Source organism: Cyprinodon tularosa, unplaced genomic scaffold (genome assembly GCF_016077235.1).
Source record: "Cyprinodon tularosa strain WSP-4 unplaced genomic scaffold, ASM1607723v1 ctg43, whole genome shotgun sequence".
NCBI lineage: Eukaryota > Metazoa > Chordata > Actinopteri > Cyprinodontiformes > Cyprinodontidae > Cyprinodon > Cyprinodon tularosa.
Genome location: NW_024039152.1, coordinates 1,473,225 through 1,500,717, shown reverse-complemented (window position 1 = coordinate 1,500,717; position 27,493 = coordinate 1,473,225). Strand labels below are relative to the sequence as shown.

General features: G+C 36.3%; 1 protein-coding gene across 1 annotated transcript; it reads right to left on the bottom strand.

The window, feature by feature from the left end:
• Positions 1-8,609: 8,609 nt before the first annotated feature.
• rel (v-rel avian reticuloendotheliosis viral oncogene homolog) lies at positions 8,610-27,000 on the bottom strand. Its single transcript, XM_038299470.1, has 10 exons — positions 26,872-27,000; positions 24,935-25,074; positions 24,695-24,843; positions 23,901-23,992; positions 13,304-13,444; positions 12,584-12,688; positions 11,170-11,388; positions 11,001-11,066; positions 10,820-10,894; positions 8,610-10,699 (listed from the first exon to the last, which is right to left on the bottom strand). Exons 1-10 carry the CDS (start codon positions 26,876-26,878, stop codon positions 9,798-9,800), a joined length of 1,896 nt encoding a protein of 631 aa, XP_038155398.1. The 5' UTR covers positions 26,879-27,000; the 3' UTR covers positions 8,610-9,797.
• Between the last annotated feature and the right edge of the window lie 493 nt (positions 27,001-27,493).

Genomic DNA, 27,493 nt, shown 5'->3' with positions numbered 1-27,493 from the left:
GTACTACAGGAAGTTTGCAAAAACTCAACGAGGAGGAGAACACAAGCACTAAACATTATTCATATTTCACGAGAAGTCTGGCTACGCTGAAAAGCAAACAACACTGAAGGAGGTTGGGGATTATTTGAACATCAGTCAACCTTCTGAAGAGAAAACTCCTGTATCAGGATCTGAAGTCAAATTACCCTCTTTCAGGTAATTATCAAAAGATAACAATAAAGAGAGAGAAACTGATTTAAATATTACGTCAGCATTACGCTGCTCTGTCATGCAAAGGGTGATTAGGAAGTTTACAGTCACGTAGTAGATCCTTTCTAAATTGTTAACCAAGAGCACGTTCATTCAGGTGAAGAAAGCTGGTTTTGTCACCAAGTGCTTGCAGTTTGCAAAAGGAAGGGGGGAGGGGGTTGTTGAAGGAGTGGAAGTGAGGAAGAAGGGAGGAGACAGAGCAGCAGAGGAGGGGCTTTACTGGCAGTAAGTGGCTAAACTGGTTTAGCTTGCCTTTTCCAGGATATGGGTAGGAAATATTCAATGATATACGTTGCAATAAGCCCCAGTGAAAATCTGTCACTATGAAAGCAGAGCAAGTCTGTGCACAGAGGCACAACACCCTCAACGTGCACGTGCCCCAGTTGTTAAAGCGTTGCATTATGACAACTCTCTGCCCAGACCAAAAATAAATGCAGTTTGCCACAGAAGTGAAATGTCATGATGAAATAGATGACTGCATGAAATGAGGACTAGTTGTTCTCTTCCAATAAACAATAATTTAGGCAATGCAATATTTCATTTTTAAGTTCTTGTTCGATGGGAAGTTACCATTGATCAACATATATTTCTACACTTTGTCAAACTCAACCAGAATCTGTAAACCAAACTGCATAAATCGAATTTTTTACATGGCATGCAGAGTTTATTTGTATAAAGAACATAACAAAGGAAAAGAAAATTACAATTCAAAAAAAGAAATATGTTAATAAGGGAGACGTTTATTTAATAATTAAATATTACCAATAATGAAATATTTAAAACAAAAAGACATTAAATCATGAAAATAAACTGACAAAGTATTTTTCTACCTTTATGCAGTAAATTTTTGAAAACTTTTTGCATATCTCAAAAAATGTATTCCTGAGCTTAAAAATGAATTAATGAATACAATAATAAATGTTGTGCTGGGAAAATTTATATAACCATGTCTGGGATGACTATAGAGATTTAAAAGTTTCACACCAAACAAGAAGCTCTGAAAAATTATTTTTTATGCATCATTGATTAAAAATAATCCTTTATACATGGGTACCAGCACAGGGATTCAAATATTGATGTAATATGGTCAATTTTTCTGTTGGTCAGGGATCCAACAGCAGCATTTTTCATTCTCATCATAAATTTTTTTTAAAACTATAGTTACCATGATTTCACCCTCTAAAAACAAAATCATGGAAGCATTTCAAATTTTCTTGTCATGGAAAGATAATATGGAAATATTTTAGTAACTAACATTATCTAGTTGCTAAGATTTTGTTCTTAACCCATACCTAAAATATATATATATAAAAAATGCTTTTACCTACCTATTTTAAATGCAATTTTTCTTTGCAAATTTATAATTAATGAATAACAAAAACAAGTGGTTCTAGTCTGCTCAGAAAGGATGGATTTTACCCACTATTCTTTCCTTGGATCAGTCTTTCTATGATCACCTGTGTCCAGGTAGATATAAATGGTCATGAAATATGACTGCAGGGCATTACTTGTTTTATATTTCATTTATTAAAATTTTGTACATTTGTTAATATTTACCTTTTAAATTGTTTATATGCCTCATGTGATTTTGGGTGAATATGAGGAATGGAAAAGCGATCTGTCTAGCATATTACTTTTCTTCCTCTTAATAACTGCTGCAAATAGGCAGCAGTCCCTCAGAAACCCTGCAAGAAGTTTTTGTAGAGGATGGATGGAGAAGTACCTAAATTAATCTGTTCCTCTTATTAAACTTCTTTTAGCAAATGATTTTGTTTTATTCGCATCCACAGATATTCAGTTATGTCTCTTTGCTTTGGTAGAATTGTCTAAAAGTTCCAACACAAAAGTGGTAAAGTATGACCAAAGAACAGCGCTCTTTTTAGATATTTACCACCGTAAACTTTTCATCTTTTTGGGTTTTGGTTGGAAATAATGGCTGTTTGAAAAGAAATCAAATACAGGAAAGATATCAAATACATTTTCAAGTCAGCTTTAAAAAAGCCCCACTGGTACTTGAGAACCAAGACTGATAATAACTCAGGCGGATTGCTGCCAGTACCTTGTTCAGCAAGGTTAAATCAGGGTTCACTGTGGTTCTACACAACGAGACAGGAAGGAAGCTACATGCTGCATTTCTTTTCAGTCTCCCAATACAAGAGAAACAAACATCTCCAGTGTAGCACATCCTGGGTTCCTTGGTAATGACGCCTTATGTTGCTCTGATTGTAATTGCCAGGATGTTTCAAGAAACGAGATTGGAATCAGAAAGTTGATTTATCCCTATCAATATTTGTTACGTTGGTGTTCTAGAAAAAGGTATATGGCACTGAAAAACTGAAACTTATCAATTTATTTTCAGCATGCTTGGAAATATAGCTTGTAAACTATCTAAAGTCCTATACGTCAGAAGCAGAGGAGACATTTCCCTCTCTCTCCCTGGAATCCTGTTAGATTCATTTTTGCACGTCAGCAGACGTCAAAAAAGCTAAGCAGACAAACCTGATGGATTACATTTTTGCTTATGTGTTAGGTAACCACATTTTCAACTGGAAAAAGTCAAACAAAATCATGACAGACTTTTTAGGAGGAGCAGAAATGACCTCACCTCAAGCGTTACCATATTATCTATGGGGGTGGAATAAACAGAGCGGGAAATATTTATCTGACTATTTTGCACCAGCATAGGCAGCTGGAGTTCCAGATGGCCATGGGCTGCTAATATACATCCGTTAAGAAATTTCTCACAAACAAATCTTACACTGAAAAATGTAAGACAAAAAAATTGTAATAATCAATTTATTATAATGTCACTAAACTTGTTAAATGTCACTAGAACTTAGTGAAGGTTACAATATTTGCCACTATAATCTTAATAAAAAAAAAACATCAGTGTGTGAGTGTGTGCGTGAATGGGTGAATGACTGAATGTAGTGTAAAGCACTTTGGTCGAGTCTCCTGACTTGAAAAAGCGCTATAAAAGTACAGGCCATTCTTTGCTCTTATAATTTCTTCTTTAATTTAAGGGTTGTTAATAGATTCTAAGGATCTTTACCTCCTTTGAACACAAAGTTTAAGTAAGACAGATGTGTGCTGATCTTAATTAGTCGAGGAGGAGCTTCATGAACTTAGATACGTACCAGAAGCTGTTTACAACACCTGGAGCTCAGCTGTCCAGCTTTGGAAAATGGACGCATAGGATCGCTTACTCTCTTCAACAAACATCACACAACCGCCCACACACCAGGATACAGTCATTTCTGTTATACCCGTAAAAAATCCTTCACATGTAAAGTTTGTTAAATGTCACTAGAACATAGTAAACCTGTGAGCTTGGATTTGTCAACCCTTGCCTCTGGCATGAACCAAAGGATCATATATATACAGTATATATATATATATATATATATATATATATATATATATATATATATATATATATATATATATATATATATATATATATATATATATATGTACCGTATGTAAAAACAGTCTTCCCACTATAAGGTATGGTGGAGGACCTGTAAGGGTGTGGGCCAAAATAGACTTCAGCTGAATAAATTCCCATTTACTCTTTGATGTATCCTCACATGTTGGAGCTTTTTGAGCAGCATTATAAACACTTTTTGTTATTAAGTTGCTAATTATCAACCTTGATTTAACCTTGAACATCCTGAAGTCAGAGACGTTGATTCTGTGCCACCAAGCTGAAAGCATAACAACTCTTATGCTTGGAACCAAATCACTGAGGTCATATCTTGTTTCTCATCTGTCAGGAGAGCATATGAGTCATTGCCATAGCCTGTCTTACTGCAGCCGATGACATAGAGAACCTTATTTTTACTTGATCAGATCAATTTTCTCATTTATATAAAAGTAGAACAAACAGGATGCTCTGTTTTTACTTGATTTTCATATTTTACAGAGAGAGAAAGGAACTGCACATTTTAGGAAATGCTTATGTTATGCTTATGTTTTAATCAAAGCTATAAGGTTATAATTCTCCGGCATTAACTATAAGTAGTTTACTATTCATTTGACTTGCATTAATTAGGATTAGACTCCCGAAATAAGAGTTGAAACTAAAAGTTTAAAAAGGGACAAAGCTGAAATGAAATTGCTCAACAGTTGCAATTGCAGTTGCAACATTTCCCTTATTATGAAACAGGTGGATTTATAATCCCATAAGATCACATGCAGAAGCATGACACTGATGATTACCATATTAAAATAGAGGCATGGTGTGTTTTTTAAACACCAAGTACAAACTGTTCCCTCAATAGCTTGATTTTGACTGGGTATTATGTTATGTGAATTTCTGAGCTCCTTTAGAAAAGAAGCGTTGGGTCATTCACTTTTTTTCCCTGTGATTCTGAGGGAACATAGGAATACATTTTTAGATATTTTATGATATTTCTGGATTTTTAAGCTGTCTAATTGTTAAAATAAATGTTTGGGGATCCTTTTTCTTTTCTTTTTTAATGCTGCTTAAAATGAACAAGGTTAGTGTAAGGTTAAAAGCCAATAGCTGGTAAAACGGATATGTAATACAGAAATAAAAAATCTTGGGTCCATAAAACGGATCAAATGACAAAAGTCTGCTCAAAAGAACTGGAAAAAAAATACCCTAACTCTGACTTAGACAAACTTTTTTGTAATTTGTATACACAGTGTACATATTAAACTACATTTCAACATATGAAAAAAAGAGCGGAAACTTATATTTTAGCTGTTCAGCTTATCAAAAGAGTAGTCAAACAGTTAAAAACAACTGAAAATAAAGTAAACCACCTCCTCATAGTTCTAAGCAGTGTTATGAGCCAATTTCGGGACTCCAGATTGGTTTGCTCCGCCCCTTTTTCCACCTTTCTTAGCCAAAAGCCTGGAGCAGCTGCCACTGAGGTGACAAAGATAACAAGAATCACATCAAATACAAACATAACAGAGTAACCTGAACTGTGTGCACTTATTTTATAATACAGCGTTATTTAAATTAATCAGTGCTGAACCGAAACCAATTCCTTATTATTATAGAAATTAGTTCCCATATTTAAGAGAAGCAAAATGCACTGAAATTTGTTATCCAATTGTTATGACAGTAGATGTATCTCCTTTCATGTTTTTTTTTTCCATGTTCATGTTGAAATATCACACTAAAAAACATTTTATAAAAACAGTAAATGCACCAAATAGGAGATGGAAACTCATTTGTCAAATAAATTCTGATGTAGTGAGCATTCTTCTCACACGACTGATCATGTTCTACCCTGAATTTAAGCATTTGAATCACTCTTCTCTGTCGATGTCTCCAGATGTCGTCTACCATTGCTAATACTTGCCGACATGATAAAGTAAGAAAAATGGGCTAAATTATAACACATTTATTGAAACTTTTGTCCATTGCTGATTCGTGGTCCGCTCTAGTTTGCTACATGTACTTCCTGGTTATTACAGCCAAGCGAAACATAAACAAGAGACAACATACGCTTTGCATCACCTGATTATTTCACTCCAATGAATGGAAACACGTCAAATTTGTATTTTCTCTTTTTAACGACATTTTAAAAGTTTTCTAAAAATTTGCATGACATTTGGATGGGAACACAACTTGTAACTGCAGCCATCACACAATGTCTGAAAAGTCATCTGGAAAGTGCTGTTGGAAAGGTGGAAGTTCCTTTTCACCTGAACCACAAAATCAGATGCGGCTGGCCGCTATGTAGAAATGAATCTACATTTGCATTAATAAACTTCTGATTTGTTCCTCTGACGGATTATGAGTTAATGCCACTTGTTCTCTGACTTGTACATAAATCCTTTTTAAGTTAGCTGCAAATCTATGGAATATTTTACTGTTGGTATTGAAACCTGATTTCTGAAAATCCAGCATGCCTGTACGAGGTAATAAAACACATAATCTGCCTTTATTGCTCTTCTTTTATGGCTGAGAACAAAAGATAGCAAATCTATTTATTCTTCTCACTTCCATCTAACACTTGCTTAAGTTTTCTGCAGCACCATGGGGCTTTCAGTGTGTTTTCAGTGCTGAAATGTCACATCTTTAAGAAAGAAAATCTACTCCTTGAATCTGATATTCAAAATTGTAAAGGTTGAGTTTTCTGATTCTCCACCTGAAGCTTCATGTTTCAACTTCAATGGAATATAGGATGCTACATTTTCTCTGATAGAAATTATACGCTAACATTGAGCAATTTACAGCTACTACACTGGAAAAACTATCTAGAAATAAGTACAAATTTCTTAAATTAAGTGTATTTACCCTTAATTTGAGTAGGTAAATGAGATAGTTTGCAATGGAATGAATATTTTTACTCTTAAAATAAGACAATTAGTGAAACATGCACTCCAAATAGGACAATGCAATTGTGTTTTCTTATTTTAAGTGTAAATTGTCTTGTTCCATTGGCAAAATGTCTCTTTTACCTCCTCAATCCAGGAACAAATGCATTTATTTTAAGAAAAAATTACTTATCTAGATTTCGATTTTTTCTAGTGTAACAGTCTGAAGTCGAACTTAGTCGACAGTTTAAATCTAACTTTTAGTTTAGTTTCACTTTTTGCACTGTAGACTTTAGTCTTTTTATATGATCCTGCTTCTTAAAAGAGAGAAGTGAATGTCCAGCTTACGACCAAAACTATGATGAAAGTTTACATTTAGGGTTGAGCATAACCTAAACTGAAAGTGCAGTTATGAGGCTTCATTTGTTCATTTATACACAACAATTTAACTGACATTATTACTTCAAATCTCTCTGTAAAATTGAAGTTTTGTGATATCAGAAGAAGTAAGGTTTAAAGATAAGATTACTGTAGAGATGAAAAATTAATAACTAGAGTAGTGGTGGTATTGTAAGATTTAAATGTTGGTGAGAAATATCTAAAAACAAGTGAGAATATAAATAATAGGCAAAGCCTTCATGAAAATAAGAAATCTGCAAACTCTTTAATTTCCTTTATGTTTAAGTTGTTTAGCAGACAGAGAGAGAGAGAAAAAAAAAGAATTTTAGAAAAGAATCACAAAGATATTTGCCATGGACATCTACTTACATTGTGCACCTGGTGTCTCTCCTTTTTCAACCAATTGCAAGTTTAAGGCAGCAGATTTCAGCTATCTCCAAAGCTTCATTATAATACCATGACAGTAATTATGCTGGAAGCTCTAAGTTGAATTTGTTACCCATTATTGTTTGCTAATTTTATCACCGTTTTTAGTTTCTGTTTGTTGATGAATCTGAGGAATTTCTTTTCTGACAGTTTTAGAGATCTCTTTCCATTTAACAAAACTCACATTCTGCCCTTGTAAGCCCTATGGTAGAGCTCCGGACTTGGCAACATCCCCAAAGGTAAGGAGCCACATACAATCAAAGTGAACTTTATAGTATGTATAATTGTTTAAATCAAATTATTAAAACCTGTGCTGCTCCTATTTGGATTTAGCAGAAAATTGTACTGCTAATCAAATACTTTGTTTAATGTCATCACCGTACAGGTCCGTAAGCACAACAGCAAACAGGGCAGATTTCAATGACCCAATATATGTATGTATATAAAGAATGATCCTGCATTATTTTCCATATTACTTATTAGAAATACAAATTTAGTCAACAGCTGAAATGCGTTCAGTTCCTGTTGTTGCAAGGCAGCCCATTTCACCACCCTTCCACTATCGTGCTTGACAGTCAGCATGAGTCGCTTGAGCGGATATGCTATATTATATTTACTGCAAACTGTTGCCAAACATTTGTATTTTGATCTCATTGGTCCAAAGGATTACTGGTTATACTTTAAGAGCCGGGGCAACCAAATGATTGATCATTTTAATAGGAAAACGCAGGCTGCAGTTGGACAAGGCTGTTAAAGGGTTAATTCTGTATAGAGTGTTAACATGCAAACTTTTGGGTGGTTTGTTTTTGTATTTCTCTGACCTATGGATAGCTTGATATTGAGATCAATTTAATGGGGCATCCATTAAATGGAAGTTTGATTATCTAAGTTATGTCTAAATGCTTTCCAGTGTAAATGACCATAAAAAGAAGAATCTAAAAAAATCTGACAGTGAACAACACTTTGCTAAGATCATTGCTGATCTCTCTCTTGGCTCCCTAACTGACTAAACATGTATTTATTTCCTACAGGTAATCCAGTTGAGATTAAACTAAAATATATAACTGCTACTTTTTCCCATATGGTTAAAAAGACCATCTGTACTTATTTTCTAGTTTTTTTTTTTTGGCTTCCTCTTTGCTTAATAAATGATGGCTGCATGAAAGCCGTATTAAGGGTAGATTTAACCTAGTAAGGTTTTGAAAAATGACTGTATGTAAAAATAACAAAAGATGTAAAAATACAAATTTATCATTTATTAAGAAATTAAAGTTTACAAAACCACAAATCAGTTAATGATCAAATCTTTGACAGTGTTCATCAAAATAGATGCTTCCAATTAAGCCCCCAAAACCCACTGTAAGGCAGCAAGAAAGAAAGCAACATCCCATTGGTCACAATTATCATAAACAGGATGCCTTCAGGAAACATCACTAAAACATTCAACCGAATAAACCAAAACAATGAAACATACAAGTGGCATTTGAAAGTAGAAAAACACATGTTAGAAATGCTCTGAGAACTCTGAATAACACATGCAATCACTGATATGACATAGTCATTACAAAGAAGAGACACCACTGACTGTGCCTTCCTCCATTTCCTCAATGGAAATTTCAGTACCTTGCCAGTTCTTGAGTGTTTCAGTACAATTACTGCTTTTACTCTCAAATGTGGCTAACCTGTATGGACAGAGTGCACCTAACAGCAATGCTCTGCAATAAAAAATATATAAACCAGCATCAATGTACTTTCAGTAACATCCAAAGAAATTAAGAGATATTATTTATATTTACATATATATAATATAAAATAAAAAAAATTCCACATATCATTTAGCAGTTGATATGCTTACAAAAGTTCAACTTCGCTTAAGACAGGAAAAAAAATAAAGAAAGTACATTCACTTCTTCAAACATTTGACTTTGGCTTGAAGGCTGTTAGACCAGCTCACCAATACAGTGTAAAGAACGGTTAGTCCGTTTATATTTTCGTATCTTACAAAAACCATCTTAAGTCATGCTAGCCCGCCTATGCTAACACGTTCCCAAAACACCAGCAGCTGGAAGCAAGAGCCGATGACAAACTGCAGAGACCCAGTTCTGTATCCTCTCCAGCATTGCTAATCATCTAAATTTGAAAAGTCCGCTTGCTGTAAGCTAGATCAGTTCAAAAGAAAATGTCTAAAATTGAAGTCGACCTAATATCTAGCATGATTTGCTGAAAAGCTCTTCCATAACGATAAACTGTGTAATTTTAAAGTAATGTCTGGCTCTATGCCAAACTGGCTGCGAAGGCTGGTCATCTAACAGCTTCTGTAACAACCCAAGCTGATGCCAGACGAGCCTTACGGGCTTCGCAAAAAATGCTTTGCAAAAAAACTCTGGCTTTGGAAAATCTCTTGATACCAAATTATTTCAATCTTATTTACTTGTCGAAGATTTAAACCAGTCAGCCAGATTTGCATAGTGGACCTCTTGGGTGACGCTGTTGCTCCCAAAGGGCATCTGGAGATTTGTAAGAGGCTGTGTGATGCCACTGACATCTTGCCGTCTGTGATCCATATTGGCACCGTTGCTCATGGGACGAGGGAGCAGGTTGGTGTAAGTATTTCCATGGCTCTCTCTCTGGGACTGCATTAGAGTGCTGCTTCCATCTTGTCCAACAGAGACCTGGGGCTCCTGCTTACACTGGAAGCTAGTCCCTCCAACAATGTTCTTGAGGAAATCGTCCCCTGACGTTGTGTCCAGGAAGGAGAGGGAACCAAAGCCCTGGGGCCCACCTCCAGGTCCTGATCCACTGAAGTTGTTGCCGTTATTGTGGACTGTCTGGATGGTACTAAAGCCTTGCCACATATTCTGAATACCTTGGTTCTGGTTGGCCATTTGGTTCTGGGTGTCAGAGTTAAGATCCTCTCTTTGATGCTGTTGCTGGAACATTGGCTGAGACTCTTGTGGGTTCATCACATTTGCCTGAGTACCTGTATCCAGACACTGCAAATCCCCGATGGAGAGCTGCGGGAGGGCGTTGTTTTCACAGCTTGTGTGATCCAGTTTCTGGGTGTATCCAGATCCATGGTTCGACTGGTGCTGCCTGCTGCTGTTCGGGTAGTTGCTCATTGATCCTGATGGGTTTATGGTGACCGTGTCCATTGAGATGGTGGGGTTGTGGTTAGCCCATGAACTCCCAAGTGGTAAATTATGAGCCTGGGATGAGGTCATCATGGCACTGGTGGACTGATCTGCCCGTTGGTAGGATGGGTTGAATAATGCGGTCTGTTGTTGCATCGTATGCGGCTGCTGCCTCATGTACATGCTGTTATGGTCTGATTAAAAGGAAAGATAGATTTTAGTACAGAAGCAGTGCAGCATCACACAGAACTCTGATTTAGCTGATTTTATATTTCCATTAACAAGATATGGAGTTTAAGATAAAACTTTTTTACCTTTTCTCATGTGAGGCATTCCACTAACTGGCACGGCCTTTGGCCTGCCCATTGCAAGACCAGTTATAGAACCACCTAAAGATTACAGAGAAACTGTGAGTGAACAATTAAAAATGCATACAGTCTGTAGTGTACTTTTTCCAGATGGGTTGCACTTGATGTACAGAATTAGTTTTTATACCTGTAAATCCAGATCTCCTAAATAAGTCCTCAATTTTGCGTTTTTTCTCATTGTAGCCGTAAGGATCTATCAAGAAGACAGAATGCTTCATTAAACAAAGGGCCCTAGTTTAACAGGCGGCGTCATACGGTAAAAAACTGTGGGTTTCTTTTCAGGGATTGGTGCTTACCTTTGTTTTCAGGGAGATATCTGAAATCCATCGGTTCACTCACTTCCTGATCCGAGGGTCGGCGCAGCTGCATCTGCACAGTCACCGACTCGGTTATGTTGGTGTTAAAGTACTGCGGAGTCTTGAACACAATCGCCACTTGACGATGAACATCAGCCTGGGAAAAAGAACCTCTGGCCTCCCATCCATTAGATGAGAAGAATCTCACCTCAATGTCATCTGTCGGGAGGGAAGACGATGGGTTGATGAGATTATGAGATGATAGTAGCAATACATAATAGATTAGTTCCTTTTACAATATGTAAAGCTACATTTCTGGAACTTTCCTAAAAGCAGTCTGTGGTTCTATGAGGGTAACCTGTAAATTCTTTCTAAGTTCTTGCATCCAGGTGGTTTGTTCTCTGAAGCTAACCAGCAGGTTCTAGGAAAGTAAGAAAATAAGCTACTAAGCTAATAAGGTATTCTGACAACTTCTGTCAAAATTATCTAAGCTCCAGATAAATTCAGAAAATAGCCAATAAATCCATAAATATTTATTCAAAAAGTAAAATTTAATTCTCAGAAATTAACCAGAGTTTTCGAGTTTATATGCTTTTAATCTTAACGCAATATCAGTGATAGAAATTTGGGTTAAGCTCAGGAAAGTAGCTATTAAGTTTCTAGAAAGTAACCTGCAAGTTCCTGGAAAGCAACCCTCAAGTTGCTTCTTTTTTTAATGTAGGTTTTCATTTTGGGATATCTTTTAGAACTAACCCTTAGGTTAGCAAAAAGTGTGTTCTTTTAAACTAACTTGTACATTTCAGTTAAGTTTTGGAAGGCAAAATACAGACTTTTTGATTGCAATCTTTACTTTCATACTATGTTCTACAAAAGTAATTACGGTGCTTCTAAAAAGTTAGAGGTAATGTGTTGGAAGGTTCAAGGCAACTTGCAATTTACAACTAAGTGATAGTTCAGTTTTAGTAAATATCCCATTATCACAAAAACTAGTAATCTGCTTTTCCATGAGGTAACCTGCAAGTTCATGGTTAAAAAAACTAGATTCCCAGAAAGTAACTGATAATAAACAACCAGTAAAGAAAACTGCAAGTTTCTGAAAACAACTAGTAAGTTAATCTAAAGTAACTTGTGCATTTATGGAATATAACTCTATAGTTGCTTAAAAAAAATCAATGAAACTAACTTTTTAGTTCAGAAGAGCAACTGGTAAGTTCAGACTGTTATGTATTGCTACTGAAAACTAGTGCCAAATGCATAGAGATGGGCACAAATAGGAATGAAAAGCGAGATGAATGAGTAGATTTGAGAGATGCATGTAGAGAAAAATATGCAAATTAGAGGAGAAACAATAAAAACACATACAAACGGATTTGATAAATAAAGAGCGGATATTCAGAACAGTCAATGTTTGTACCTTTTTGTACTTTGTCACACAGCAGGAAGATCTCATCACCTCCTTTAACACTTCCACTGTTCCTGTTGACCCGACAAATCCTCAGCTCAGCTGTGTTCGGGGCTCCTGATTTCATAAAATTAAATATTAACATGCAAGACAATGTATCATGGACAGAAGGGTTATTTGTGGACCTATTTATTAGTTAATATTTCTACTTGACTTCGCAGTAGCCAATATAACTGCTTAAATAGGTGCCTCTACTTTGAGGTAAAAACAGAACGTTTACAGCTGAGGTACAAGCGAGTTAGGTCACATGTCTGATGTCTGCTTTCAGAAGAGGAAGTGCTCTATGGTAACTGTGTTGTTTGAGGGTTGGTGTGCATGAAGAACTTCCTCTTTCTGTATGTGAAACCGTGTTGGTAAAAAAATAGACTGGACAGAAGCACACAGGTTTTAAGACAAACTCTTGAGGTGCCGTTTCTAGCAAGTCTCAGTGTTTTCACCTTTCTGTAACCAAATCGTAAATTTAGAGGGCAACAGCATATGAACAACAGTGTTAGACATAAATATATATGGCCTTAAAGTTACATCAGTCTCACCTATTAATTTAAACCCTCAGTGTAAAAACGTTCAGACTTAGCTTAAAGTAAATACATGATTCTTTTTGACCTATTGTTAATAACTTCTAACCATCTAGTGTGATGTGATTATGGTATGTTTGATGAAGTCCAAACTTACTGTTGTCATAGATGGGGTTTGTGACGATCGGGTTGAGTGCTCTGGTGTAGTGGCCATGTTCATCTTGCAGGAAAACCTGGATGCACAGGCGAACCACGTTCAGGTCATACTCCTCCATCTGCATCAGCTGCTCCCTTGGCACTGAGGGCACATGGAGAGGTAGAAGTGGTGTAAGCCCAAAAATATACTCGCATAGTAAATAATAATATGCATGAAAACCAAGGAACCGAACTGTTTGTGCCTCTCTAAAAGTAAAGCACTCAAACATTTAGTCTCTATAAAGGTAAACGGTCCTTTCTTGGTACCAGTCAGGAAAACAAATGGTTTCCTGAAAATTCATCTATAGGTTTAAATAGTGATCTTAAGTCTACAGTAAAGTAAGCTGTAACTATTTTTATTCAAAAAAATGTGTATGCTCTTGAAAAGTTATAGAAAATGTAAGAATTTTATGCATGGAACTACTCTGTAAATTCAGTAAATTTCAAAAAGATCTGTAAAAATAACCCTGAATTACTAGTTACTACCCTGAATTTCATACCAATTGAGTTGAATGAACTTGCAAGTTATGGATAAGCTCACTGAATGAAATAGTTTGTAAATTAAAGCTTTTTTAAAGTAATCTAAAAGTTATGATTTACATCAATGAAAAACCGCCGGTTATCGGAAAATGAAACGCATGTTTAGTAAAAGTGACATTGAGGAAGGAGCTGGTAAGTTACCAGAAACCAGCATTTTTTTTTTTTCTGCGAAAGTCTCCTTTAGGTTTAAGTGAATTTAAAAAGTAACCTATAACTTCAAAAAAAGGAAATTATTATTTTTTTAGGAAAGAAATTGACATTTTTTTTAATTTACAAAATACTACAAAATAAAAGTTTCATTAAAACAATTAGCTAGTTGCTAGAAAGTAGCATGTATGTTTTCTAAAGATTATTTGAAGGTTGAGCAAGTTCATTTTAAATTAAGACAAGTTCAAGTTTGGACAGTTTCTCAATATTAAGAGAAAATACACATTTAAAAATACACATTTTTAAATGTGTATTTTCTCTTAATATTGAGATGTTCCAACAGTAAGTTGTGGCTATTAAAAAAAAAATCCAAAAAGAAAATTGCAAATTTCTAGTATAACCAACAACTGTCTAGAAAACAACAGTGTAAATTCTGTGAAAGTAATCGGTATGTTGTTACATCAAACACAGCTAAAACAGCCAAAGTAACCTGTGAGATTTGGGTAAGTTCTAGAGAGTAACCAGTATATGGTATAGTGTTTCTTTAGTGAAAAAATTTGATTATGTTTGGGCAAAAAATACTGAAAAAAATAACCTGCATATTCCAATAAAGCAACTAGCGAGTAATCTGAAGCCTCTGCGGAAGTAAGCTGCAGGTTTTGGGGAGAGCAAGCCACAAGTTCTGGTCTTGTTTAGGAAAAAAAAAATAAAAAAATTGCAAAAGGCCACAAAGAGTAGGCAGTAACTAACCTCTCTAATCTTCCTTGCACTAATAATTTATTGTTTGTGTTTCTTCAGCTGCAACTTAAAACTGGAAGCTGACAAACCTTTACTTGGGGGGCTTGCATATATATGTTGAAAAACAAGACTCTACAATTTTTGTTCATTAACCCAAACATATTATTTGCTGGTTATTTTAAGTAAAAAAATAAAATAAAATAAAATAAATGTAAAGTGTTGGTATTATTTTTTTAAACCAAGACCTCCTATGGAGGTTTTTTTTTGTTAGATATTGAATTTCAAAGTTTTGTTGTTTTAGATTGTAAGAATATATTTATCCTTCTTGTACCTTGTAAAATATTAGCATATTAGCATATTGGAACAGGGAAATATTGCAAAGGCATCACTCAGCAAATAAACTGTATGCTGTAAAAAAAAAATAAAAAAAAATAAAAACCCTCAGGTTTGTCATCCAAATTTCAAATGTGCGTCTTTTTTCTCCCTGCTCTGCCTGTACAGTCTTCTTCAAACAGACACGCATATCAACATGCGAGCGTCACACATACCGCCCTCACATTCGACAAACACACACACACCTTAAAGGGAAAGCAGTCACTGAGAGACGCCCACGCGTCGACATCAGGCTTTCACATTTGCCTACTCTATCTTCCTCCACCTCTCAATTTCTATCTGCTGCGCTCACGACAAGGCCATCCCCGCCTACAACCTGTCACCACGGTGACGCCGTGTAACGTCACCTCAGAGTGGAAAAGAAGTGTCTGTGTGACACAGAAAGCAAAAGATGAGGCTCCCTGCACGAGTGACCACGGTGGCTGTTGACGTGTGTGAAAGTGGTGGGACAAGTCTTTTTTTTCTTTAATGTCTTTTATTGCGCCTTTTTAAGTTGCAGCGTTGAGATGTTTTAAAGATTCCTGCAGCTATCTGACATTAATAGAGTTACCAATTAGCAGAGTGAATACTGTGGACCTTTTTAGTGCAAAGCTGACCTCCATCTTTCTCAGTACCTCAGTACCAGAAAAAAGAGGAACTGCTAAAATGTCTTCTTGCAGTCAAGCCTCCCTGCTCACAGTCACACATGAATATTTTCTAAGGTCCCTGTTAAGATTCAACCTTTGATCAAAAGTTCATGAGGATAACGGACTCAGTCAATACCTCTCAGTCTATCCCCAACTTTCAATTCCGACCATGATCCAACAGCGAGTTCAACTAAGTTTTGCAGCAATTAAAGTAGTTGGATTACTTTTATTTGAATGGTTTAAATCATATTTAGAAAAGATAACTTTTTCAGTTCATCTTAACCAATGCTGTTCTGAGGCCAAACCTTTAAAGTAAGGCGTTCCCCAAGGCTCAATTCTAGGTCCTATTATGTTTATTTTGTATTTAATGCCTCTTGGTCAGATTTTCCATAAGTTTGGTGTTTCTTTTAATTTTTTTGCATATGATTTTCAGATTTATATGCCCCTTAAACTACAAAATGGGAAAAATGAATCTCTTCTGCTATTGATAGATTGTCTAGCTGAAGTCAAATCTTGCATGGAACAAAGCTTTCTTCACCTTAATCAAAGTAAAACTCAAGTTATATTATTTGGTCAGAATCTTCATGCTACAAATCCAGATCTGATTCTTGGTTCTTTAGCTCGGTTTTGTCAGACCTCTGCTAGAAATCTTGGTTTTACTTTCGACAGCTGTTTAAAGCTAGATAAACAAGTTAGCTCTGTTGTTACATCAAGTTTTTATCACCTGCTGATTTTAGCAAAAATTAAATCCTATTTTTGTTTTAAGGACTTTGAAGGACTTATCCATGCTTTCATTACATCCCAGTTGGATTACTGCAATTCATTATATAGAGGCATGGATAAATCACAGATGAAGCGACTTCAATTGATCCAGAACTCAGCGGCTCGGCTTCTTACTGGAACCAGGAAGCGTGACCATATAAGGCCTATACTTGCCTCTTTACATTGGCTGCCTGTCTTTTACCGAAGAGATTTTAAGATTCGTTTAATAACTTATAAAGTCTTAAATGATTTAGCTCCTTCTTATCTTAGAGACCTTTTTAAATTCCAGTCTGTGTCAAGAAGTCTATGCTCTAATAATCAACTATTACTGAAAGTTGCTCGGACTCGACTCAAGAGGAAAGGAGATCGGTTCTTCTCTGTTGTTGCTCCAATTTTGTGGAACCAATTACCTCTTCAAATTAAATCCGCCCACAGCCTGGATCATTTTAAATTGCTTCTTAAAACTTATTTTTATTCTTCGGCTTTTAATTGAAGCAGTGTTTCACATTCTGTTTTTGTTAATTTGATGTTATCTTTCCTGTAAAGCACTTTGGTGCAGTTTTATACCTGTTTTTAAAGTGCTATATAAATAAATTTGACATTGACTTTATTGGTATTTGGTTTTGCTTCAGTTTATTAAGGTTTGCAGATGTTTCTTCTGCACAGCACTATTAGGGTTATCACCACAGGTTTAGATGCTGATTGGTCCACTGTAACATAATGGTTCCTTTATCTTTCAGGGATGTGGTTGTAGATTTGCTGCCATTATGGGGAATATCTGCTTAATGTTTTGTTTAAGCTCAGCTGTGGAATGGATGACTTTGAGATAAGGTGGCCTGCTGCCATTTCTGGTTTAGACAGAAGCCATTTCTACTTTAACCCATCCAAAGGAGCCATATCTCTTCCATCTTTCTCCAATTGCAGTTCAAGTTCAAAGTGTCTGAAATGTTTTCCATCTTTGACTAATATATCTCACTGAAGAATTACTTAAAAAAATTGAAATGACTTAGTGCACAAGCCCTTCCCAGACTCATTAGGATTACGAATTGCCTTTCAATTCCCATCGGTGTAGGATGTCCTTCTTGACATTGTGCTGACACACACCCATATTCACTAGACTAGCAATCTACTATGAAGTAGAAGAGCAGGCAATCTGTAAAGTATTTGCTGCAAAAATGTTCCAGAAGTGAATAAAACTGTCTTAAAATAAGATAATTAGATGTTATGCGCTTGGAATAAGAGACTAATGTTATTTTTTCTTATTTTAAATGTTAATCGTCTTGTTCCATTGGCAAAGTGTCTCAATTAGCTTCTTAATTCAAGGCAAAAATGCACATGTGCCATGTGCATTAGAAGTTTTATTTTGAAAGATGTTATTTTAAAGCATTTGTGCTGTAGCACAAGTTAAAAGGATTTTCCTCTTCAGATCACTGAGCTAAAACTTACTGAAAGTCAACAGAACCAACAGTTTTGTTTACTTCTAGCTCTAAAAGGAAGGGATGAATGTACTAAAGACGTGAAAGAAGCGGTGATCAGCTGTGCTCAGAAAAATTGAAGATTTTCCAAATGCAAAGATGCACATGTGCATCTTTATTTGCTGACTTTATTTCCTGGACAAGCCCTTTCAATTGCTCAGCTCCTATTCAGATTTATGTCAGGTCACTAGGTTTGTGTGTTTCTAGGTGGCAGATACACACAGTGGAGAAACCGAAAGAGGGAGAAATTAAATGGAGACGGAACAAGCTGGGCTGATATAAACATTTGCACCACTGTTGGTGGAGCGCGCCGCTGATCGAGGCAGCCGCCGGACGGACAGGTGCAGGAAAATGGGTCGTAGGTGGCTGCAGTGGTAAGAGTTGGTGTGTGCGTAGGGGGGAGAAGAAAGTAGGGCCACGGTTACCCGACCTCCTGGGTTGCTTGAAAGCTTGCAGCAAAGTTGTACGGAGATTGTGTTGTTTTGGGGGGGTTGCTGGATAGGGAGGGCGTTAATTTGCTTTGGGGCAAAAGTGTTTAGCGTGACTGTGGGAGCAGAGTGTGAGAACGAAAAAGAAGAGTAGGTAGGTGCCAAGTCCAACCACAAAAAGCGTCTCCACTGCATGACTCACAATTTCTCCACCTTTTAGGATATGCAACTTTATGTTTCTGTGTCTGAGGCTAAAGCAAACATTACAAAGATAAATGCCATAGCTGCATCTCTCACAGTTTAACAACAAGGTCCTAAGGAAAGTATTTCTGACTGAATACGATCAAATAGGTATGCATTCTGGGAGTGATAAATCATTAGGAGGAACAAAAAGGAAAAATATGATGAAACAGCATCATGCCTGTTTTAAGCGTTAACCTACTGCAGTAATATTGCATCATCCTCCTGATTTACATCCAACATTAGCAAACACAAAAAAAATACCTGAATGAATTAACACCTTTTGGGAAGGACAGATGCATTTGAAAAGTCTGACACAAAAAAGCAGTCTTTAAGTAAAAGTGGGGTTCCTTCGTCTACCATATTGACAGCAGAACAGATTCCCTCAGCGTGGTTTCTCTGTCAGATCAAGCCTAATCTTTGTTACCCAAATGCCACAGTGGAACATTTTTGAGCAGAGATAATACACCTCATACAAAGAGCTTTTTTCCCCCCAACTGTTTTACACGAGTTATGCACAAATTAGGGCTAAACAACCTGCATAATTTCTTAATTTCTTTTTATTTATTCAAAGTAAAAACAGCCTATGCTCAGCCTGGTGAACAGAGACACCTCTTTAGTTATTAGTTATTATTAGTTTGTTGACAAGTTTACATTCACTCATTAAGGGCATTAAGTTTATTCTTTTATAAGAAATATCTTTTACAAGAACGGACAACACAACAGGGGTTTGGATGCATAATAGTGACTTTATTGTGGAGTAAATGAAACTGAATTGAAATAGAGACAGCCAACTCCCTATTCTTTAACTTGCAGGACCAGAAGGCATACATCCCCTCTAACACTTGATTCCTTTGGCGAGATGCATGTCGACCAGAAGATTTCCGGAGTCAACGAGCACCTGGACTAATTCTGCTTCAATGTTTGTCCAATTTTAATGGCAGAATTTTGAATGTTCATTGTAGCAGTTTTTTCCCCCCTGACACAGAGTCCCAGATTTTAAGTGGTTGCAATTAAAGCGGTCATAATGCCCTTTCAGCAGCTTAAACTTAACCCCTCCAAATCCAGCTTTAATGTGTTTGCGTTTTTTTTTTGTTGTTGATCAGAAAAGAAATCAGTCCTCCTCTCTAATTCTATTCACTTTGCCTCAGCATGATTAGCACCAAAATAGGCCCACAGCATAATGCAGCCTTCACCATGCTTTATAATGGATAGAGCATTCTTAAGGTAATTTTTTACTTAGTGAAGAACAACATGCCAAAAAAATAAAACTTTATACAGCACAGCATTTGTGTTATGTAAACACAAATTTATATTATTGTGTTTATATTATTGTTATCATCATCATTATTATTGTTATTTTAATAGCCTAAGACTAAATCAATCAGTAAAACCTAATGCTTTGTTTAAAAGGTATGCTCATTATGGGTGTATACAGCCCTCCAGCAGTAGCTGTACACTTAAAGGTAGAACTACTTTCCACAGTGGTTATGACCACGTTTCAATAACTAAGAACTTTGCCTCAAGGCCGATTCCTGTCATGTCACAGAGGTAAACATCGGCAGGTGCACCACCACACAACCACAATGAAATGACAATGAGTTTGAAAAGCAATACAGAAACAAATTACTGCATCTTGTGAACACCAGTGTCACATGTTTTGCTTACTGAAACGGTAAGAAGCATTGATTTAAAACTAAATGCTGCTTTATGTGGCTTGGTGGGCTAATCCAGCAACGATAGACGAGTTAAAGGTAAAAACATGAGCTCAGTTGGAGTTAAATGATTATATTTTCACCATGTTAAAGCTAGGAAATTTTATATAAATTTAAGATGAAAGCAAACTAGTTCCTGTGTCATCCATTCAGAACCAATCTGCAATCTGAGGCTGTGGGTCTTTCTGCTTTAATGAAGGGGTCAATAAGTCAGGAGAAAATAGTTTTTGTTTGTTTTTCTAAGCAAAGATTTTAAAGCAGGCGTTTTGGACATGAGGGGAGGGGGCCGTCATATCTTTCAGCACAGGAAGCAGCCAAGTTTCAAAGCAGATCACTTCTGCTTTAGGTAGCAAGTCTTGACATACAGCTGCCTGTTAGGCTCAGCTGCTGCAAAGCATAATGCTGGATATGAGCTTCATGTTTTGCATAAGCAATTAATAGACACAATCAGTCTCTGGAGAGAGGATTTTTTGACCATTGTTATTCCACGATGAGATACTTTCGCAACATACAACTATGGATATGTTTAAAAATGAGTAATAAAAAATTTCCGTTGGATTTTCTTTTAACCGACAAAGTTTAAAACTTAAACAACTGGAAAACATGGATCATGCTTTGTGGCTGTATTGCGCAGGCATATTGGTCGAATTCACGCAGACAGGTTTAAAAATGTTCACCTAAATGATTTAGAAAATGGTGCCTAAGGTACAAGAATGTATTTAAGTAATGTAATTTAGGTTTGTGCACAAACTGCAAAGCACGGTGGTGGCAGAGGGCTGATTTTCAGCCGATGTTAGTGGGTCACTGTAGGAAAAGGGATTATGAAAGAAGAAAGCTACAGCCATTTAGACCTGAATGAACATTTCAGATAATTAAATGATAAACAAAATTCTGTACAACCACTTCCTGTTTTAAAAATACATTGGGTCATTTATTGTATCAATTCACTCTTGTACGATAATAGTAAAGAGTTTATCACAACTGTCCAAAATTAATGATATTTAGGCAAATGATGAAATGAATACTGATACTGACCTAAACTGTAACTACAAATCGTTCATTTTACTGCTTCTCTACCCTAAAGAGATGAATAATTATGTTTGTTTACATGGATAATTGGAACTCAAACCCATCACAACCAAAAAGAGATGTCCGTATATCATAACTGCCGATATTAGTCAGGGGGGAAAGGAAAAGAGGTTGAATGTTAGCAGGAGTAGGGGTTTCATTTATATTACAGGAGAGTCATGTGTCATAGTTTCATATGTTTTAGGAGCTGTGTTTTTCAGACATCAGATCATAGATGCAATGAATCAGAGGCAAAGAGAGCCAACCAAAGGCACAAATGTGTGCATTTCAGCAGGGTATGAAGCCGAATTTCCAACTGATTATGCAAATATTTGATATTTGGGACCAGATTGACACAAAAATGTGAAGTATATGTGTCTAAACAACCCTCCTAATTGCTAATGCTGTTTTACAGACTTTTAAAGCTCCCTACCCGACATTTATCTTCATCTCTGAGAGCTGGGGAAGCCCCGCAGTTTAACCCTCCCTCTTTTAATGAATCCTGCATTCCCAGCTCTCACGTGGCCTCCTGCACTGATCTGAAATTGAGCAACTGTGACCAAGAATGGGGAAGTAGCTCAACGCCTGTTTGTACACGAGAACTTCTGCGCGTCTGCATGAAAGGACCGCAGAATGAAAGCAGATAGAGGAAATGGCTACAGTGTAGATAGCGCAGCGGCGAGGTAGCGGATTTACGACTTGATGGCAGGAAAATCTCCTCAGTTGCCTGAGAACTGGGTCAACCAACATTTGAAAACATTTCTTGTGAATTGTTTTGAACCCGTTACTCAGTAGCAAAAGCAGGAAAACCAAATGCAACAACCAGAACAGCAAAAAGATTCACTTTTCATTAAAAAGATTAAAGAGTTAAGATAAAGCACTAGGGAGGAAATGTTCCTTCAAACCATCTTATGAAACAGATTTTAGAAAGAGCTGTTGCAACGGCAGTTAAACTGACGTTCATATTTATAACAGCTTTGTCAAACAAATAGAGACACATTTGTGGAAGTGAGTGATTAAAAAGCTGAATAAGTTAAATACAGGAAGTAGATATAACTCAATCCTCTATATTTATGAAGATAAAGAAAAAAAACTGAAAAGTTACATTTTAAAAATTTTGTACATCAAACCATCCTAAAGCTTGTTGAACCAAACTAAACAAAAATAAACCAAGTTTAAAGCCAATTTGGTTGTAAGCTGATCAAAGCTAACAACCAAGGATTATTTTATGGCATTTCTATGCTGAAAGTTGCTCTGAGAAGATCAAAAATAGAACATTAACATCATTGCCAATCAAAGCTAAAAACAGATGTGAAACTTTAACTGATAGATCTTTCTCTTTAAGCCTGAACGATAGGCTGCTCTCATTCCTTTTACTGTTTCGGTCTGTTTTCTAAAACCAGAAGCTCTTTCCGTATCTTAAAATCGGAGGAGCTTTTGGCTCTTGTGTGAGGAGACCACCTTTTTCCAGTTATTTCCAGCAGAAAATAAGTTTTTCATTCTGTTCTGACTATAAGAAGGTGATTTTAAAGGCTATTTTGACAATAATGCATCTCTTAACACAGCGTGAAAAAGGGTTAAAAGCTTTAGTTCAACAGCCAATGAATCTGGATAAAGGAATATATTATCTAGTTTATAAATGTATTAACCCAGGGGCATTAAATAGATTTGAAACAAAACTGATGTAGGGCACATCAACATCCTTTGATCTAACCTTTAACACATTTAATTGCTTTGACTTTTTTTGCAATCTCAAACTATCTGCTACCAGACCCGTGTGAAAACTGACTGAAACAAAAAACAAAAATAACTACAAAAGAGCAAAAAAAAAAAAAAACAGCTTTGCCTGACTGATCTAGATAAAGCCTTGATCTGTTCAATTTGGTTGCAATTATTATTTTTTGGCCAATAAACTTTGAAATTCAGCTGGTTTTTTCGTAATTTCCTGCAAATATTTTTGCTGTATGTTTTGTCTAACAAAAAAAACAAACAAAAAAACAAAAAACTGAACAAAAGTGGGTTGGTTTAACTTTGGATCTTTCCTTAAGAGTGTTTCCTCCACTTTGGTCAATGAGTCATCCACAGAATGAATCTACTAAGACAAAACAAGATCCGGACCACAGAAAGGCGTTCTGATTCTTTAAATGAGACGAGTGAGTGCAGAGAATCAGATCTTTCCTTGTGTCTTACAAACATTGAATTCTTTCCTGTTTATCCTAAACCCCCTGCCAAAAAACTTCTCATAAAAGACTCTACATAACCTTACTGATTTTTAATTAGTGGTAACGGTAACACATCTACTGTATGGTACAAATATGTGAATGTCTACTTCAAATAATCTTCAGTAAATATATAAGATATATATTCCTGATAAATGTATATATTTTCATTGACAATTTCTGCAAAAAACGTAGTAAGAGGACTCACCATTGAAGGGGTTAATTCCTCTTGTGATCCTCTGAAGGATGGCATCTTTCACCTCCCTTCTCCTCACGCACTGGATTCCCAGATTCTGGAAACTGTCAATAACATAATGATTAGGAAACCTGAGTGATGCAATATCTTAAAAACAAACAAACAACACAATAAACCCTTTGTGTTTAAAAGTCAAAGCGGTGACGCCGGTTGTGCCACGCGTCTGGTTGTATCACGTTCCGACAAATATTCCGCTCACATTCAAATATTTTCTTGGATTTAGACTCGTTACAACAGGATGACCAGAGGTTGCAAATTGTTTTTTTTGTGTGTATAAATTACTTTGAGAGGGATTTACAAATTTCACGCACTAAAAAGATCCTGACTCATTCATACTCTCACACACGCCACGGTACTCGCACATAAACTTTGTTTTCTCTCTCTCAAGCAATGGGAGTGATGTCACTTGGGGAATTCCCATATTGCCATCTTCATCACAGACATGGGTTTGATAAATATGCTCTGTGTGTGTTTTGAAATGTGTGTTTGGTGTGTGTGTGTGTGTGTTGAAATGTGTGTTTGGTGTGTAGGCTGCAGAACAAGTTTGTTTTGATGCAGCTTGGTGGTCACTGGTTTGACACCCTGAGCCTTTTCTAACCGATTAATGAAAAAAAATCCCGCTTTAAGAGAGAAAATACGACGGTCTGTTTACATGAAGGAGAAAGTGACTGTATCTGTGACCGTGTTCTGATGAAGAATGATAATGAATGATAAGCTCCTGCTCAGGAGTTTGGACATGAACTCACGCTATCACTCTGCGGTCGGGGCCAAACTCGGCCTCGTAGAATCCGTCTTTGCAGTCCTTCCCCACCAGATCGTGTGGATGTGGCCGGTAGGGCTCGTTCTTTGTCACCAGGTAAACACGGACCTTCCCTTTACCGCAGTAGTTCTGGATCTATGGACAAACATGCAAAAGGTTCAAACCTGTCTATAATATAAACATAAATTTAGGGAAACTCTAAGCAGAATGGATTTTCCCGTCTAACCTGCAGACTGGGGTAAGTCCTGTTGTTGTCGGAGCTCTTCTCGCCAGGGATGCTGCCGGCAGAACGACCCTCACATTTGTATCTGAAGCGCATTCCCCTCTGCTTGGGCTGCTCGAAGATCTGGATTAGTGGCCCAGGCACTGAAATGCAGGAAGAGTAAAGAGTCTGATTATTTCTTTGCCCTATTTTGAGTTATTACAACTGACCTTATTTCTACTTAACCTTATTTACTCAAAAAAATAAATTTTTTTCAAAACCCAAATTTCCAGATTTCTTAAGCTTTGGTTCTAACTATTGACTGGCTAGACACTTAGACGGATGGAAGCTACTTTGAGGACATGCTATGGAAACTCTAACATATTCATATTCTTTAAGACAGGATAGGAACCCTGCATTAAAACCCATCATCCCCAGTATCATCCTTCCTTCATCATAATCTCAAAAACAACCTCTGAGATGAATGCACGACAACTAAAACATACTAACGAACCAAATAATTCAACCAAGTAATTATTGGTGATTGCACCATTGCACATGCAATGGTATTGTTATAACGACACCAATTTGTTGTTTTCTGGTTTTTCTTTTTGTTCTGAATTTGAAGATCTGAACTCAAAGTTTAGACTCAAAGCTCAGTGTTTCACTTTGGAGAATTACTGTAACAGGTCACAACAGGAAACACATGGCTGCACATGATAAAATGGATTCCTTTGAGCCGCTCAGTTTTAGAGCTTGAATCACAATTCGCAGTGAATATGACAGATGCATTTTTTTTTTTTGTGACAAGCCTGATAAAAGATCAGAAAGATTACTATAAAAGCTCACACATTTGTATGTTTCTTTCTTTTTGGACCTAAATATTTACTCATTTTTACCACCATTTTGCATGATTAAACTGAACAAATGGGTTTCCTTGCAGCTGCAAATGAAGAAACCGGAGCTAACTAACGAATCAAACCTCATTCATCTTGAAAAGAAAAGCCATCTCTGACTCTTCTGCTCAAAACAAAACTGACTTCATGTGACATCTGTGTGAGAGAGGAACTAAAACTGAACTGGGAAGCATTTAGTTTTTTTTTTTTTTATCTTTAACAGTTTTCCAATTATCATACAAAGGTACTAAAAATGCAGCTTTAAGATGACAGCTGAGCGACTCTTTCAACAAAGAGAAAATCCAGCACATACAAAAATTTAAAGTAAACAAAGAGAAATACCGGGCATAACAAACAAAACGATGAATTGAGAAAAGCATCCTGTTTAGCAGGTATACACCTGATCCTGCAGCTTAAACCTATTTAATCAACTTATACATGCACTTATTGTAAATCTAAGCAATAAAAAAACTCTGATCATTATAGTCTCTTAAAAGAAGCAAACCCTACCAGTAAAAAAAAAAAAAAAAAAGAGGAAGTGAAATCATACTGCATATATATATATATATATATATATATATATATATATATATATATATATACATAGAGAATGATTTTCAACTTGTACTTTTTAGCTTTGATAATGCAAAAAAAGGATGTAATATAAAAGAAGTAATAATGAATTTAAGGGAAACATATTTTATAAGGTTGGATCAACCCCTAGAATAAAGGGGCATAAAGACATGTATGTTTATAAGCTCTTCAAGACGGATCCTACTACTATAATAATATAATTTGATCCAGAATAAGTGCAGCTTTTGTTAACTTAAAAAAATAAGTCAGATATTGCATCAAAGAAAAAGCTAAAATACTAAAAGATCAATTAAAATTTCTAGTTCTAACACAAGTTTAACTGTAGAGTTGATATCTATTGTTTTTATATATATATTATGTATTTCTGTTTTCACCAAAAAGAAATCTAAAAAGGAGATTTTAACCCCTGTATATCGTCCTACAGGTTTGTATCATTGTCATATAAAGTAAATAGCGACCGGCACTACTCACTGTCCATGGTGCGCACAGTTCTCTCACTTTCAGTCGTGTCTCGGGTAGCGCGATGTCGGACAGAAGCGGACAGTGTGACTGCAGAGAGGGAGCCCAACCAGCTTTGTTTGTCATCAGGAGGTCCTATACGGGGGAATTCCCCTCCGTCACGCTTTACTTTCCAAAAAGGACCAATCAGAATCACAGGCTTGGAAGCGGGGGCTAACCAGCCAATGGGGAGGAGGAACAGCTCGAATCACTTCCGCATCTCGAAGCAGCTGGTGACGAAACGCACTGCAACATCGCCCTGTTGCGATTTAAAATAGCAGAGAAATATATGCAAAATAAAAAGGACCTAGGTTTATTTTTGTTCTGGATTTCTTGTGATACTCTAGTTATAGACGCGCTGATATGGTTTTAAAACGCAAACTAATTTAAATAGAGAGAATCCGTTTTCGTTGTAAATAGAGTCCCTGACAGGCGTTGCCAGAATTTTTATTTTTTATAAGGGTGGCCAGGCAATAAGTGGCCGAAAGTGGATCGACACCAGAACCTCACGGTCAATCTACACTGTTCCAACAGGAAAATTAACGAGCAAAACATTTATATTTTCTAAATAAAAAGTAACTATACTTTCCTACAG